This window comes from Pristis pectinata, chromosome 5 (genome assembly GCF_009764475.1).
Source record: "Pristis pectinata isolate sPriPec2 chromosome 5, sPriPec2.1.pri, whole genome shotgun sequence".
Lineage (NCBI taxonomy): Eukaryota > Metazoa > Chordata > Chondrichthyes > Rhinopristiformes > Pristidae > Pristis > Pristis pectinata.
The window spans coordinates 14750385-14764712 of NC_067409.1; the positions used below are offsets into that span (position 1 = coordinate 14750385).

General features: G+C 43.0%; 1 protein-coding gene across 2 annotated transcripts in view; it reads right to left on the reverse strand.

Annotated features, from left to right (window-relative positions):
* Window positions 1–9720: 9720 nt before the first annotated feature.
* Window positions 9721–14328, reverse strand: part of paxip1 (PAX interacting (with transcription-activation domain) protein 1) — a 96306-nt gene continuing 91698 nt past the window's right edge. Inside the window, exons 19-21 of one of the 2 annotated variants that reach the window (XM_052016903.1) lie at window positions 13158–13233; window positions 12999–13063; window positions 9721–10251 (exon numbers count right to left, since the gene is read on the reverse strand). In XM_052016903.1, the coding sequence (XP_051872863.1) occupies window positions 10240–10251; window positions 12999–13063; window positions 13158–13233 (153 nt within the window). In that variant the 3' untranslated portion in view covers window positions 9721–10239. Of the gene's footprint in view, window positions 10252–11681; window positions 11711–12976; window positions 13064–13157; window positions 13234–14328 lie in introns of those variants that run through there. The other variant, XM_052016902.1, reaches the window with a different exon arrangement.

A 14328-nucleotide genomic window follows, 5' to 3' on the forward strand; every position in this document is an offset into this window, starting at 1 on the left:
CAAGGCAATGACCGTCTTCAACAAAGTGGTGTCTATACACCTACCTTACCAAAGGGGAAAAGAGAGGCAGAGGGGTTTAAGGAGGAAATTCCTGTTGTCTGGGCTTTGTAGCTCAAGGTACAGTTGCCAGTACTGAGAAAGTATTGTATCATTCTTTCACGGGGCATTTTTTTTTAAACATTTTCTTTAGGTATCCAATTTTTTTAGCTATCCAATTCATTGAACTCAAAGTGAATACCTTCTGAGCTATTTCAGGAAGTAAATTTGGGGATCACCAAGATTCCAGAATGAGGGGAGTGCAGCTGTTTCAGGGAGCTATGGCATTGGACAGCATTACAGAAGAGAATAGACTTTTAAAATTCTTTGTTGGCTTCAAAGCTTTCTGTGATGTCCCGAAGTTAGGAAGGACATTTTGCAAATGCAATTCATTCTTTCTTATATCAGTAACACCCCATTCAATATTCTCAAGCAGGTTTCACCCCACTGATCTTAGATTAACTGGTTGCTACGTCAGTGATTGATGACTCACTTTTTTTTTCTTAAATCTTAAACTAGGACATGTCCTGGGGGAAAAATATGACAATTGGGAGGATATAAATGGAAAGATTACGCCAGGTGGAAGATGTGCAGTGACACAAGGTGACGAATGCTCTGGAAACAACCCACACACAGCATCACTCCATTTCACTTGCACAGAAGCTGAGGCTTCAAACTGGCCCGCAGCCTGTTCTAAAGGGGCCTGAACCAGAAAGAACTAATACTGGCTTCGAGAAGTTCACCACAGGAACCCTTCCATGGTGAACGCTGCACCATTTATGATCTTTCTTAAACAACAAAACATTGCCCACAGCTCTCAGTGTGCACTCCCTCTGGTCCAATTATCTAAAAGAGTCCTACTTGTTATTTATTCATACATCACAGATACAGGCCCTTCTGCCCATTAAGTCCACACCAACCATCAAGCATCCATCTTATCCCACTTTAGTAGAACATAGAACAGTACAGCACAGGAACAGGCCCTTTGGCCCACAATGTTGTGCCGAACTAATTAAACCAGTAGTTAAATGCCTAATTAATCAAACTAACCCCTTCTGCCTACACAACACCTACATCCCTCAACTCTCTGCACATTCATATGCCTATCCAAGAACCTCTTAAATGCCTCCACTACCAGCCCTGGCAGTGCGTTCCAGGCACCTACCACTCTCTGCGTAAGAAAACCTGCCCCCACATATCTCCTTTAAACTTACCCTCTCTCACCTTAAAGATATGCCCTCCAGTATTAGACATTTCAACCCCGGGATAAAGATACTGGCTGTCTACTCTATCTATAATCTACTCATAATCATATAAACTTCTATCAGGATGAAGGGGGAAAGGGGAAGAAGGGGGGAGGGGAAGCAGGGAGAAGGGGGAGGGGGTGAAAGAAGGGGGGAGGGGGAAGGGGAGTGGAAGGGGAGGGTGGGAAGGGGGAGGGGGAAGAAGGGGGAGGAGGAGAGGGAGAGGAGTGGAAGAAGGGGGGAGGGGGCAAGAAGAGGGAGGGGAGGAAGGCAAAGAAGGGGAGGAGGGGTGGGGGAGGGGGAAGAAGACAGGGGAGGGAGGGGGGAGGGGAGGAGGAGGAGGAGAATGGGGTTAAGGGGGAGGGGGAGTGGGGGAGAAGAGGGGGGTGGAGAAGGGAGGGAGAAGGGGGGGAGGAAGGGGAGCTGAGGCTTTGGCTTTGACTCAAGCTCAAGAAGAGCGGGCCAGTGTTAGAGTGCGGCGCTGAGGCTTTGGTTCAAGAGGCTTCAGTGTGTGGAGGTGGAGTAAGCAGGCCAGGTTTGGAGAGTGAGAGCAGCTCCTTAGGAAAAAAGGCTTCAGAGAGAAGGCATAGGTAAGAACAGAAAAGGTTTTTATTGCTATTAATTTGTTGTTATCATTGAGTTGGCATTGGTTCAGGAGGCTTCGGTGAGTGGAATCCAAGGTGAGGTTCAGGTCATGCTTTTTTCTTCTTATTCCACAGTTAGAGCAGTGAAATGGCAGTGGGACAGTGGTGTGCTCCTCTTGTGGGGTGTTGGAAATCAGGGAGACCTCCAGTGTCCCTGATGACTACACCTGAGAGAGGTACATCCAGCTGCAGCTACTTATTGACCATGTTAGGGAACTGAGCTGGATGAACTCTGGATCATTTGGGAAACTGAGATGATAGACTAGAGTTACCAGGAGGCAGTCACACCTAGGTTGCTGGATGCAGGTGACTGTCAGGAGTGGGAAAGAGGATAGGCAGTCAGTGCAGGGCACCCCTGTGGCTGTTCCCCTCAATAACAAGTAGATCGTTTTAGATACTGTTGGGGGGGGGGGGGGAATGACCTACCAGGGGGAAGCCACAGTGGCCAGATCGCTGGCACTGAGTCTGGCTCTGTGGCTCAGAAGGGAAGTGGGGAGAAGAGGCAGGTGGTAGTGATAGGGGATACATTGGTTAGGGGAGCAGACAGGGGATTATGTGGACAAGAACAAGACTCCTGAATGGTATGTTGCCTCCCAGGTGCCAGGGTCAGAGGTGTCTTGGATTGAGTCCACAGCATTCTTAATGGTGGGGGAGGGTGAGCAGCCAGAAGTCGTGGTCCACGTCGGTACCAATGACATAGGTAGGAAGGGTGATGAGGTCCTGCAAAGTGAGCTCAGGGAGTTGGGTGCTAAGTTAAAAGACAGGACCTCCAGGGTGCTGATCTCAGGATTGCTACCTGTGTCACATGCTGGTGAGGCAAGAAATAGGAAGATAGTGCAGTTTATCATGTAGCTAAGGTGATGGTGCTGGAGGGAGGGCTTCAGATTTTTAGATCATTGGACTCTCTTCCAGGGTAAGTGGGACCTGTACAAACGGGACAGTTTGCACCTGAACTGGAGGGGTCCAATATCCTTGTGCAAAGGTTTATTAGTGCTGCTCAGGGGTGGGGTTTAAACTAGAGTGGCAGGGGAGTGGGAACCAGAGTACAAGGCAGCAAGTGGAGAGGCTGTGGGGAAAGTAGATGTTAAGCCTACAAGCAAAGACAGAAATCGACTGGTTGATGAGCATGGTGGGACTAATGTTCTGAGATGTGTCTATTTCAATGCAAGGAGTATTCTAGGTAAGGCAGGTGAACTTGGAGCATGGATCAGCATGTGGAATTATGATGTTGTAGCCATTAATGAGACTTAGTTGCAGGAGGGGCAGGACTGGCAGCTCAATGTTCTGGGATTCTGATGTTTTAGATATGGTAGAGAGGGAGGTATTAAAGGGGGAGGGGTGGCATTACTTATCAGGGAAAATGTCACGGTACTGCTCAGAGGACATACTGGAGGGCTCGGCTACTGAGGCAATGTAGGTAGAACTGAGGAATAAGAAAGGGATGACCACATTAATGGGACTATATTATAGACCTTCCAATAGTCAGCGGGAGTTAGAAGAGCAAGTTTGTAGAGAGATAGCAGATAGTTGCACGAAGAATAAGGTTGCAATGGTAGGTGATTTTAACTTTCCACATATTGACTGGGACTCCCATACTGTAAAGGGATTGATAGGATAGAGTTTGTCAAATGTGTTCAGGAAGGTTTCCTTAATCAATATGTAGAGGTCCCAACTAGACAGTGCACGATACTGGATCTCCTCTTGGGGAACGAGACAGGCCAGGTGAGAGAAGTGTGTGTAGGGAAACATTTGGATCTAGTGATCATAATTCCATTAGTTTCAAGATAATTCTGGAGAGGGATAGGACTGGTCCTCGGGTTGAGATTCTAAATTGGATGAAGGCCAATTTTGATGGCATCAGAAGGGACCTGGCAGGCAAGGATTGGGATAGACTGTTTTCCAGCAAAGAGATGCTTAGTAAGTGGGAGGCCTTCAAAAGTGAAATATTGAGAGTACAGAAGCTGTATATTCCTGTTAGAATAAAAGGCAGGGCTAACAGGTTTAGGGAACCTTGGTTATTGAGAGATATTGAGGCCCTGGTAAAGAAAAAGAAAGTGGCACATATCAGGTACAGGCAGTTAGGATCAAATGAGGCGCTTGAGAAGTACATGAAATGCAAGAGAACACAGAGTAATCAGGAGGGCAAAAAAAAAGAGGACACGAGGTTGCTCTGGCAGACAGGGTGAAAGATAATCCCAAGGGTTTCTATAGCTATATTTATAGCAAAAGGGTAGCAAGGGACAAGATTTGTCCTCTTGAAGATCGGCATGGTCATTTATGCATGGAACTAAAAGAGTTGAGAAAGATCTTGTTACATTATTGGAAGGATGTGGTTATGCTGGAGAGAGTGTGGAGGAAATTCACCAGAAATGTTGCCTGGACTGGAGGACTTTAGTTATGGGGAGAGATTGATAGGCTGGAATAGACAGTGGTTCAAGACAGCTCACTACCACCTTCTCGAGGGGAATTAGGGTTGGGCAATTAATTGCTGGCTCTGCCTTGAAATAAAACATCTAGCAGTTATTTATAAGGTCAGTGGTCATGTTGAATTAACTCCAACATGGGATCATTGATCTGGAAAATATAGGTTCAGTGTATCTAAAGGAGTGGGGAACACAAGATCCTGAGACATCTTGCCAGACCATGGATGTGGATGGGATGTTTCCACTTGGGGGGAAAAAATGACTTGGGTCATTTTTTGTTTAAAGAGAGTTGCTTATTTCAAACAGTTGATATGAAACTTGGAGGGTTGAACATCTTTGGAACCCTCCCTCAAGAGGCAGTGGAAATAGTCTTTGAATAGACACCTCTTTGCAGAGGTAGATAGATTCTTGATAAGCAAGGGGGTGAAAGATCACTGGGGATAGGTGGGAAGGCAGAAATGAAATGGCAACCAGATCAGCCGAGACCTCTTTAAATGGCAGAGTCAAGGGGGCTACACTTGCTCCCAATTCATAGGCAAGTTCCTGGGTTGCTAAGAATAAGGTAAATACAGAAGCAGGTGATGTGAGAAATGGGAGTAGGTACCTGTCATAGATTGACTTTTTATTCTACTCCCTTCCCCTTTTTCCCCTTGTACTACCTCAATGTACTGATATGGTGAAATGATCTGTGGATGGCAGTTAAAACAAAGTTTTTCTCTGTACCTCAGTACATGTGACAATAATAAACATTGCCCAGAAATGCCCTTCAGATAATGGAAACTAGCTATGCCCTTGAACTGCTGCAGTCCTTCTGGTGGAGGTACGCCCAGTGTCGTTGAGTATAGAATTGCAGGTTTTTAACCCAGCAAAAGAAAAGTGACATTTCCAAGCCAGAGTCCTGATGAGGGGGTCTCGACCCAAAACGCCAACTATTTATTTCCCTCCATGGATGCTGCTGAGTTCCTCTGGCATTTTGTCTTGCTCCAGATTCCAGCATCTGCAGAATCTCTTGTCACCAAGTCAGGTGTGTGAGTTTGAGTGGAAGCTGTAGGTGGTGCTGCTCCCATGTACTTGCTACCCTTAATCTTCCTGATGGTAGAGAATGTGGGTTTAGGGAGGTTGTGGAGCCTAACAAATCCGGATGTTAGGATACAGAATGTTAGGATAGGGGATGAGGTCTACACGAACATGTCTAAGATAGTAGGTAGCGAAGATAGTAAGAAGGATGGACAGGTAGAAAGTCAGGATAATCTGCTGATCAATAGAGGTACAATAAAATCAATAGCAGATACCAGTCTAAACATACTATATTTAAATGCACGTAGCATCAGGAATAAAGTAGATGACCTAGTGGCAGAACTACAGGTTAATAAATATGACATCGTTGCAATCACTGAGTCGTGGCTTCATGATGGATGTGATTGGGAACTGAATGTCAAGGGGTATACAGTATATAGGAAGGATAGGAGGGTAGGCAGAGGGGGAGGTGTGGCCATGATGGTTAGTAGCGATATAAAATCAATAGAAAGGAAGGACATTGGGTCAGAGGAGGTGGAATCCTTATGGGTGGAGCTGAGAAATAGCAAGGGTAAAAGAACAATAATAGCAGTCATATATAGGCCCCCGAACAGCAGTCAGGAAGTGGACCATAAGTTGCAGATTGAGATAGAAAAAGCGTGTCAGAGTGACAATGTGAAGATAATTATGGGGGATTTTAACATGAAGGTGGACTGGGAAATGCAGCAAGGCGGTAGTACTCAGGAGAGTGAGTTTGTGGAATGTCTAAGGGATGTTTTTCTGGAGCAACTTATTGAGGAGCCCACCAGGGGATCGGCTGTTTTGGATTGGGTGCTGTGTAGTGAACCCGAGGTGATTAGGGAACTAAAGGTAAAGGAACCACTGGGAACAAGTGATCACAATATGATAGAGTTTAGTTTCAAGTTTGAGAAGGAGAAGCTGATAACTGGTGTATCGATATTTCAGTGGAATAAGGGAAATTACAAAGGTATGAGAGATGAGTTGGCCCAAATTGATTGGAGGAGTAAGTTAGCTGGAGGGACGGCAGAGGAAAAATGGAAGAAATTTCTACAGGAAATAAGGACAATGCAGGACAGATATATTCCAAGAAAAAAGAAGGTTTTGAATGGAAAAAAGGCACAGATGTGGATAACGAGGGAGGTGAAGGATAAAATAAAAGCAAAAGGGGCGGCGTACAAAGTAGCAAAAAATTAGTGGGAAAACAGAAGATTGGAACGATTTTAAAAATCTGCAGAGAGAAACTAAGAAGGTCATTAGGAAAGCAAAGATGAGTTACGAAAGGAAGCTGGCGGACAACATTCGGAAGGATTCTAAAAGTTTTTTTAAATACATAAGGAATAAAAGAGAGACACGGGTTGACATAGGACCAATTGATAACGGTGCAGGAGGTATTATAATGGATGATAGTGAGATGGCAAGGGAATTGAATGAATATTTTGCATCGGTCTTCACCGTGGAGGACATAAGCAATGTGCCCATTAGTCAGGAGTCTCACGAATTGGAGCTGAGTTCAATTGAGATTAATAGGGAGAAGGTGCTTGGAAAACTAAAGGGGCTTAAGGCTGATAAGTCTCCCGGACCGGATGAGGTGCATCCCCGGGTTCTGAAGGAGGTGGCTGTGGAGATAGCGGAGGCGTTGGCGATTATTTTTCAGGAATCGATAGATTCTGGCATGGTTCCGGAGGACTGGAGGGTAGCGAATGTAGTTCCGTTATATAAGAAAGGTGGGAGGCAGCACAAAGGCAATTACAGACCTATTAGTCTGACGTCAGTGGTGGGAAAATTATTGGAGTCTATCCTCAAGGAGGAGGTTACCGAATACCTAGAGGCGCAAGGCAAGATAGGACCTAGTCAACATGGTTTTGTGAAGGGGAGGTCCTGTCTGACCAACCTATTGGAGTTTTTTGAAGAAATCACAGGTAGGGTGGATAAGTGAGAGGCGGTAGATGTTGTGTATTTAGACTTTCAAAAGGCCTTTGATAAGGTGCCTCACAAGAGACTGATTAATAAGATGAGAGGTCATGGAATTATGGGCAGGGTAGCAAAATGGGTGGAGAATTGGCTGGTTGGCAGGAAGCAAAGGGTGGAAATAAAAGGATCTCGTTCTGGTTGGTTACCGGTTACTAGTGGTGTGCCGCAAGGGTCGGTGTTGGGGCCTCTCCTTTTTACCTTGTACATCAATGATTTGGATGATGGAATAAATGGTTGTGTGGCTAAGTTTGCGGATGACACCAAGATAAGTGGAGGAGTAGGGAGCATAGAGGAAATAGAAAGAATGCAGAGGGACCTAGACAGTTTAGGAGAATGGGCAAGAAAATGGCAGATGAGATTCAATGTTGAGAAATGTGCAGTTGTACACTTTGGAAGTAGAAATAAGCGGGTAGATTATTATCTAGAAGGAGAGAAGATTGATAGTGCGGTAGTACAAAGGGACTTGGGGGTACTTATACAAGATACCTTAAAAGTTAACCACCAGGTTGGATCGGTGGTTAAGAAAGCGAATGCTATGTTGGCATTCATCTCGAGAGGTATAGTGTATAAAAGTAAGGAAGTGTTGATGAGGCTCTACGGGGCGCTAGTGAGGCCTCATTTGGAATACTGTGCGCAGTTTTGGGCCCCGCATCTTAGGAAGGATGTGCTGACGTTGGAGAGGGTTCAGAGGAGATTTACGAGAATGATTCCAGGAATGAAAGGGCTTAAGTACGATGAGCGTTTGTCGGCTCTTGGACTGTACTCGCTGGAGTACAGAAGGATGAGAGGGGACCTCGTAGCGACATTTAAAATGTTGACAGGTAAGGATAGAGTAGATGTGGCTAGGCTGTTTCCCTTGGTGGGCGTGTCCAGGACCAGAGGGCACAATCTTAGAATTAGAGGGTACAGTTTCAAGACAGAGATGAGGAGAAGTTTCTTTACCCAGAGGGTGGTGAAATTGTGGAACTCCTTGCCACGCACAGCAGTGGAGGCCAGATCAGTGGGGGTGTTCAAGGAGGAGATAGACAGATATCTAAATAGTCAGGGTATCAAGGGATATGGGGATAAGGCTGGCAAATGGGATTAGAATAGTTTTTTTTTTCTCTCTCTTTTTTTCCCACCCCATTTCTTTTTCCCTTTTCCTTGGAGCAGACTCGATGGGCCGAATGGCCTGCTTCTGCTCCCTTATCTTGTGATCTTGTGATCTTGTGAAAGAACTGCAGTGCCTTGTGTAGGTGGCACACATTTTCAACCACTCTGCACCCCTGTAGTAGAGGGAGTGAACATTTAAGGCATTGAGTGGCTGCCAATTAAGCAAGCTTCTTCGTCCTGGGTGGTGGTGTTTCTGAAGCTGCACTCATCCAGGCATTCCATGACACACAACTTATGCCTTGGAAATGATGTAGGAAGCTTTGGAGTGTAGGTGAGTCACTTACCACACAATGGAAGACAAATAAACTGCAGATGCTGGAATCTGAAACAAAAACTGAAATGATAGAACTCAGCCAGTCAAGCAGCATTGGGGGAAAGAGAAACCTGTTCACGTTTCAGACTTCAGCGACCCTTGATCAGAACTGGGGGAAGAATGGAAGGGTTACAATTTTCAAAATCGAGCTAGGGGATGAGCTACGTGTAAAACAAAGATTATATGGAAACTGGTTATGACAGAGCAGGTGATAAAGAGCACGAGTACTGACCATTCGGAAGGTCTTTTATGCAAATGAGGTGAGAAAGGGACATAAACATGATAATGAAAGACGGTGAGAGTAGTTTACCTCAAGTCAGTGAATTCAATGTTCATTCCAGAGGTTGCAAAGTGCTTAAGACAGAAGATGAGATGCTGTTCCTCTACACTAGGTAGTGGAGGAGGCTGCAGACAGACAGGTCAGAAAAGGGACTGAGAATGAAAGTAACAGGCAACAGGAAGCTCTGGATCTTCCCTGCAGACTGAGGACTGGTGCTCTGCAAAGGGGTCACCCAATCTGTGTTTGGTTTCTCCAACACAGAGGTGACACTGTGTACACAGAATGCAGCGCACTAGATTGCCACGATATCTAACCTCTGATCAGCTCCTTGATCACAATAATCACGTAGCTGGTCAAGTTGAAATTCTGGTTAATGATTTGGTGGTGGCAGGGGACTCAGCAATGTTAACATCTTTGGGAAGCAATTTGTCCAATCCCAGAGGAACCAAAGCAGTATCTTTGGCAGTTCTAACTTAGTCACAGCTGAAATATTCATTGCTAATGTCTAAGCTTCCAAAAACCCTCAACAGAGAGCACACTCAGACAACTCTGGAAGGTAAACAAACATCATATGCGCCCTCTCCTCAAAAATTTAAGTCAAGAATCTTGTGACTCAAACTATTTTTAAAGCCATTTTTATTCAACTCGTGCAATTTTGTGTAGTAAATTTCACAAATTAGAAATACAAAACAACAAAATCTGCATAAAATCCAGAATTTCAAAACATCCATAATTTATCACCCAACAGCCCTTTTTATATATCTTCATAATAAACAAGAGTTAGATCTAAATTGCCATAAATGGGCTCATCCCACAGTTCGTATCATAGTTAAAAACAGCTTATTAAAAATAATTGATTGCTATTTGAACTGGCTAAAATAATCTACAGTGAGAAAAACAAGCCAGTACAGGGAATAAAACATAACAAAATATGTTCTTGAAATAACACACATCGTAAAAAGATGCAATTTTCTTATTCCTTTCCCGCCGGAATCTGTCAATTTCACTGAAGAATTTTCAGGGTGAACAGCGGTGTCACTGTTTACTGGAAAAGACACCCACACATCTCAACTCCTCAGTAGTTCCTTTCAACACCATATTGGTAGCCTGACTGCAAATATCAACACGTACCATTACTTCAGGTGAACTTATATGTGAGATGGTTAAGAAAAATATAAGATTACTCAAGCATGGCTCAGAACACTGCAGCACAAGAAAGGAATTCTTGAATCTGATGCTGCATGGGATAGAACAACAACATACATTTTAAACATTCCTTTACTGGGATATTATTTTCCTGACATACCTCTATTTCACAGAAAACAGAAAAGATGGGAGTAACAGCCAAAGGAACAGCTTGAAAATGTACATCAGTAACATTTGCTACATTCGAATGCAATTGTGATCTTTAATTATTGACTTATGTGCCAGTAGTCTCTTAATCTTGTACTAATAGCAGGCCTTGTTAATGCAAGTGGACAAGCTAACAGGCTTCTTTATTGATCAAGTATGTTTGGTAACTGTTAGCACCAAGTATACTGGGTAACTGGAAATTCTAATAACACATCAGATAATTGAAAACATCAATAATTTATATCAGATGAACAGACAGTTCTAACAAATTAAATAAGGCAACATGACCCAAATAATAACAAGTGATAAGACCTTATATTAATCAAGTACATTAGGGTTCAGCAGCCATTATTCATAAGAGTACACAGATAATAAGACTCATTGTCTGTTTCCACTGTTTCCCATTGATTGCCTACAATAATTCTGAGAATCTAAGTGCTATCAGGCTTGGGTGTTAGTGGTTAAGGTTGTTGCAGAAAATCCATTGTATCATTCGACTTTTTTTTTTGAAGTGTTGGTCTGCTAATTATTTTGGCCATTGCTGAGCTGATCACATTGCATGGTGGACAAATAGCAAAGACTAAATAATAAATATGCTGAGAATAGTTTTAAAAAAAAACCATTCATGACGTTCCAATAATAAACATGCCCTTTATTAAAATGGTTCTCAAAAGACCAGAACATCAATCTGATCAGTTACCACTGTAGAGCTATTACTCTATGTTCATCAAGATATTTAAGATATAGTGAGTGATGTATTTCTGCTCTAATTCTCAAGAACCGAGAATGGCACAATGGAGAAGGAATGTACAACACTTTCAATAATAATCTACCAGTAACATCATATGCATTTCTCAATTTCAGTGATGAAGATGTGCCAAAAAGGTCTCTAATAGTCAGAGATGGTGACTAAGTAATAGGTAATGGAGAATGCTATTTATAGAAATCTGATTGCCACTTTCTCCAAAGATACATCTAGCTATTTATTCCATCATAAAACACTTCAATGTTCTACCTATTGGATAGTGATTAGTACCACAAAGCCAAGGTAAGGATTAACTGGACAGTGCATTGAACTGAGCCTGGAAACACCAAAATCGATTCTAGGTGGTGGTCCAGGCTGTACCAGATTTGCAGCTTGTATGCCTGGAAACTCACCTCAAACATGAATAGTAACCATCCGGATAGCTTTTACTGCTCCTGATATTCGAAGTAACGAATTAATAGATTAAGTATCCACAGCTAAGCAATGAAATCTGCAATAGTGGGGAAGTAGTTTTAAAATGATAGAAAAATAGAACCAGATTTCTTTTAAATCCCTTATAGGAGATTCAGTGTTTGGAAATAGAATCCTCAAGTTTCAATCCCCACTTTCTGTGAGAATATTCCCTGTGCAATAGTGATCACGTGGCTCTGTGGTGCCTGGAATGAATCCTGTCTCAGAACACATTCAAAAGATGAAGTGCTTGTTAATGGCTCACTCAAGGTGAGTGCAGAGAAACACAAATCATTCACCTTACAAGTGTTCAGCCATCGATTTTCAGGTTTGTTCACATCTAAAATTTATCTTTTAAAGCAGAACAATAAACTGGAACAGCAACTGAACCTTCTTGTGCCAAAGGAACTGGGAAGCAGGATTCATCTGAACAACTCCTCACTGGTTGGTATGAACATTATGGGTCAAGTAACCTTGATCTGCTCATGTTAACACTAATTTCAGTCTCTTAGTGTCTGCAAGTTTCTACAACCAGAACTACCTTCCCCATCACCCACCATCTCAACTGAAGTACTGCAAGAAATAAAATACATGTACTTTCTGGGTATTTTTGGAAGGGCTAATACAAAAAGGGCTAGGGGAGAGCAGCTTGTGCACCAGTTTGACTCATATACCTATAACCTAATTTGGTTTGATGAGCAAACAGATTTGGAAGAATTTTTAATGAGGGAAATTTGAGAGGTTGGTCCAGCTGATGGTGTGTTACTGCATTGATAGAAGGCTCTGCTGAGATACAATTGCAGAGGACGCAGAAGGAATTTAACATGATACAGCCGGGAATGGGAAAATATTAATTATGAATAAAGACTGGATAGGGTAAGGTTGTTTTCTCTGGAAAAGTGGATGCTGAGGGAAGATACTTGGGACGTATAAAATTATGAGGGGCCAAGATAGAGTAAAGATTTACTTCTCATAGCCAAGTTGAAAAACCAGGGAACATAAAGCAATTGGTAGAAGGATTAAAAGGGTTGTTGGGGGCCTGGAAGACACTGCCTGATAGGGTGTTAGAGATGGAAAACCCCAATATATCTATAAAGTACCCAGGTTTGTACTTGAATGGCCATGACCCATAGAGCTACAGAACCAATGAAGGAAGATGGGATTAGGCTGGAGAACTCTCTCTCAACACAAGGAGGCAAATGTCTTTCTTCAATGTTGTAAACTTTCAGTAATTCTATGAAGGTGCCAAAAAGAGCATTCAAGGTCTGTGTGAATTTATGTAAAATATAAAGCACATTTTGAGGACCTGAAATTTCTGCATACAAAGGATATGATTCGTAGTCCAATGTTTGTGTCAGGACACCCGTCAAAATGAACTCTGCATTGTGAACATCTGGAAACAAAAGGGGAGAGAAAGTTACAAATCTATGGTAAAAGCTAAAATGACACAATTCAAAAGTGGACAGATAAGGCTGAGGTATATTTACCTAGGTTTCGGGTAAAATATTCTCGACACAAGTGGAGATCGTTCTCGCACGAGATCAGGATTATCTCAGACAGACTCTAACAGAGTAAAAGTGAAAGGATCAGGTGAGCAGGTAAAGGAGTGAGCTGATTCACAGCAACTGAAGACCTTGTGGATATCACTGAACTTTAATTCTGTCAGCTGACACTTAAGACACTTTTTCCTTTTATTTGTTTAAACAGGTGACGCTTTTATATCATGCAGTGTGCGTCTCCATTTCAAGTACAGGTAGTTCTGCTATAACACGACAGTTGTGCCAAGAAACCGTGTGTTATAGAAAATCATGTTATAATAACAATTGTGTCAATGGGAAAAAACAGGGTTAGGGGCTAGAAAGTTTCAGACCTACAATAACAAGGTTTCCCTGCTGCTCCACACCAACGTCCCCCCCCAACAATTTTCAAAAATAAAAGAGTTTTTAAATACCTACAAGTTTATTCTGTTACTCCAAGCTAAAAATACTGATGGTTGTATGTTACATTTGTTTAATAAAGTATTCATGCACAGGTGTCAATAGAAGCGATTACTTGCAGACTTCCAATGGCCTCCCATAGTGAAGCTTGCAGCCCATGTTTGTAAGAGACAATGGTGTCTGATTACTGTGAGGACGTTACATGTAAACGGCTCTCCCACCCCCCCCCCCCCCCCCCACCAAAGTAAGGATAGGAAAGGTTTAGCGAGATATGGGCCAAACACAGGCAAATGGGACTAGCTTAGATGGGCATCTTGGTCAGCATGGACAAGTTGGGCCAAAGGGCCTGTTTCTGTGCTGTATGATCTCTACGACAGATTTTATTTCTGCTTGTCAATTTCCAAAGCAACTCTAAAGTGGCTCTCCACTTATAATCAATTTGGCCCGCATAATACAAATAGTGTTCCCTAATTCATCAATTGCATTATATCCAATTTGCGTTATGGAGACATACGTTATAGCAGAACTACCTGTACCCAGTACCAGCTCCTAGGTGTGATACATCAATGTAAAGGTGTCAAAAGGCTTCTGTTCCATTCTTAGGTTCAGGAAAACACTGACCCCTCTCCATGCCAGACTGTCCATTTAGTTTCAATTGACATCAATTTTGCTCCACAGACCTGCACTGACTGGTGATGAGCTCAGAATGATGAATCTCGTT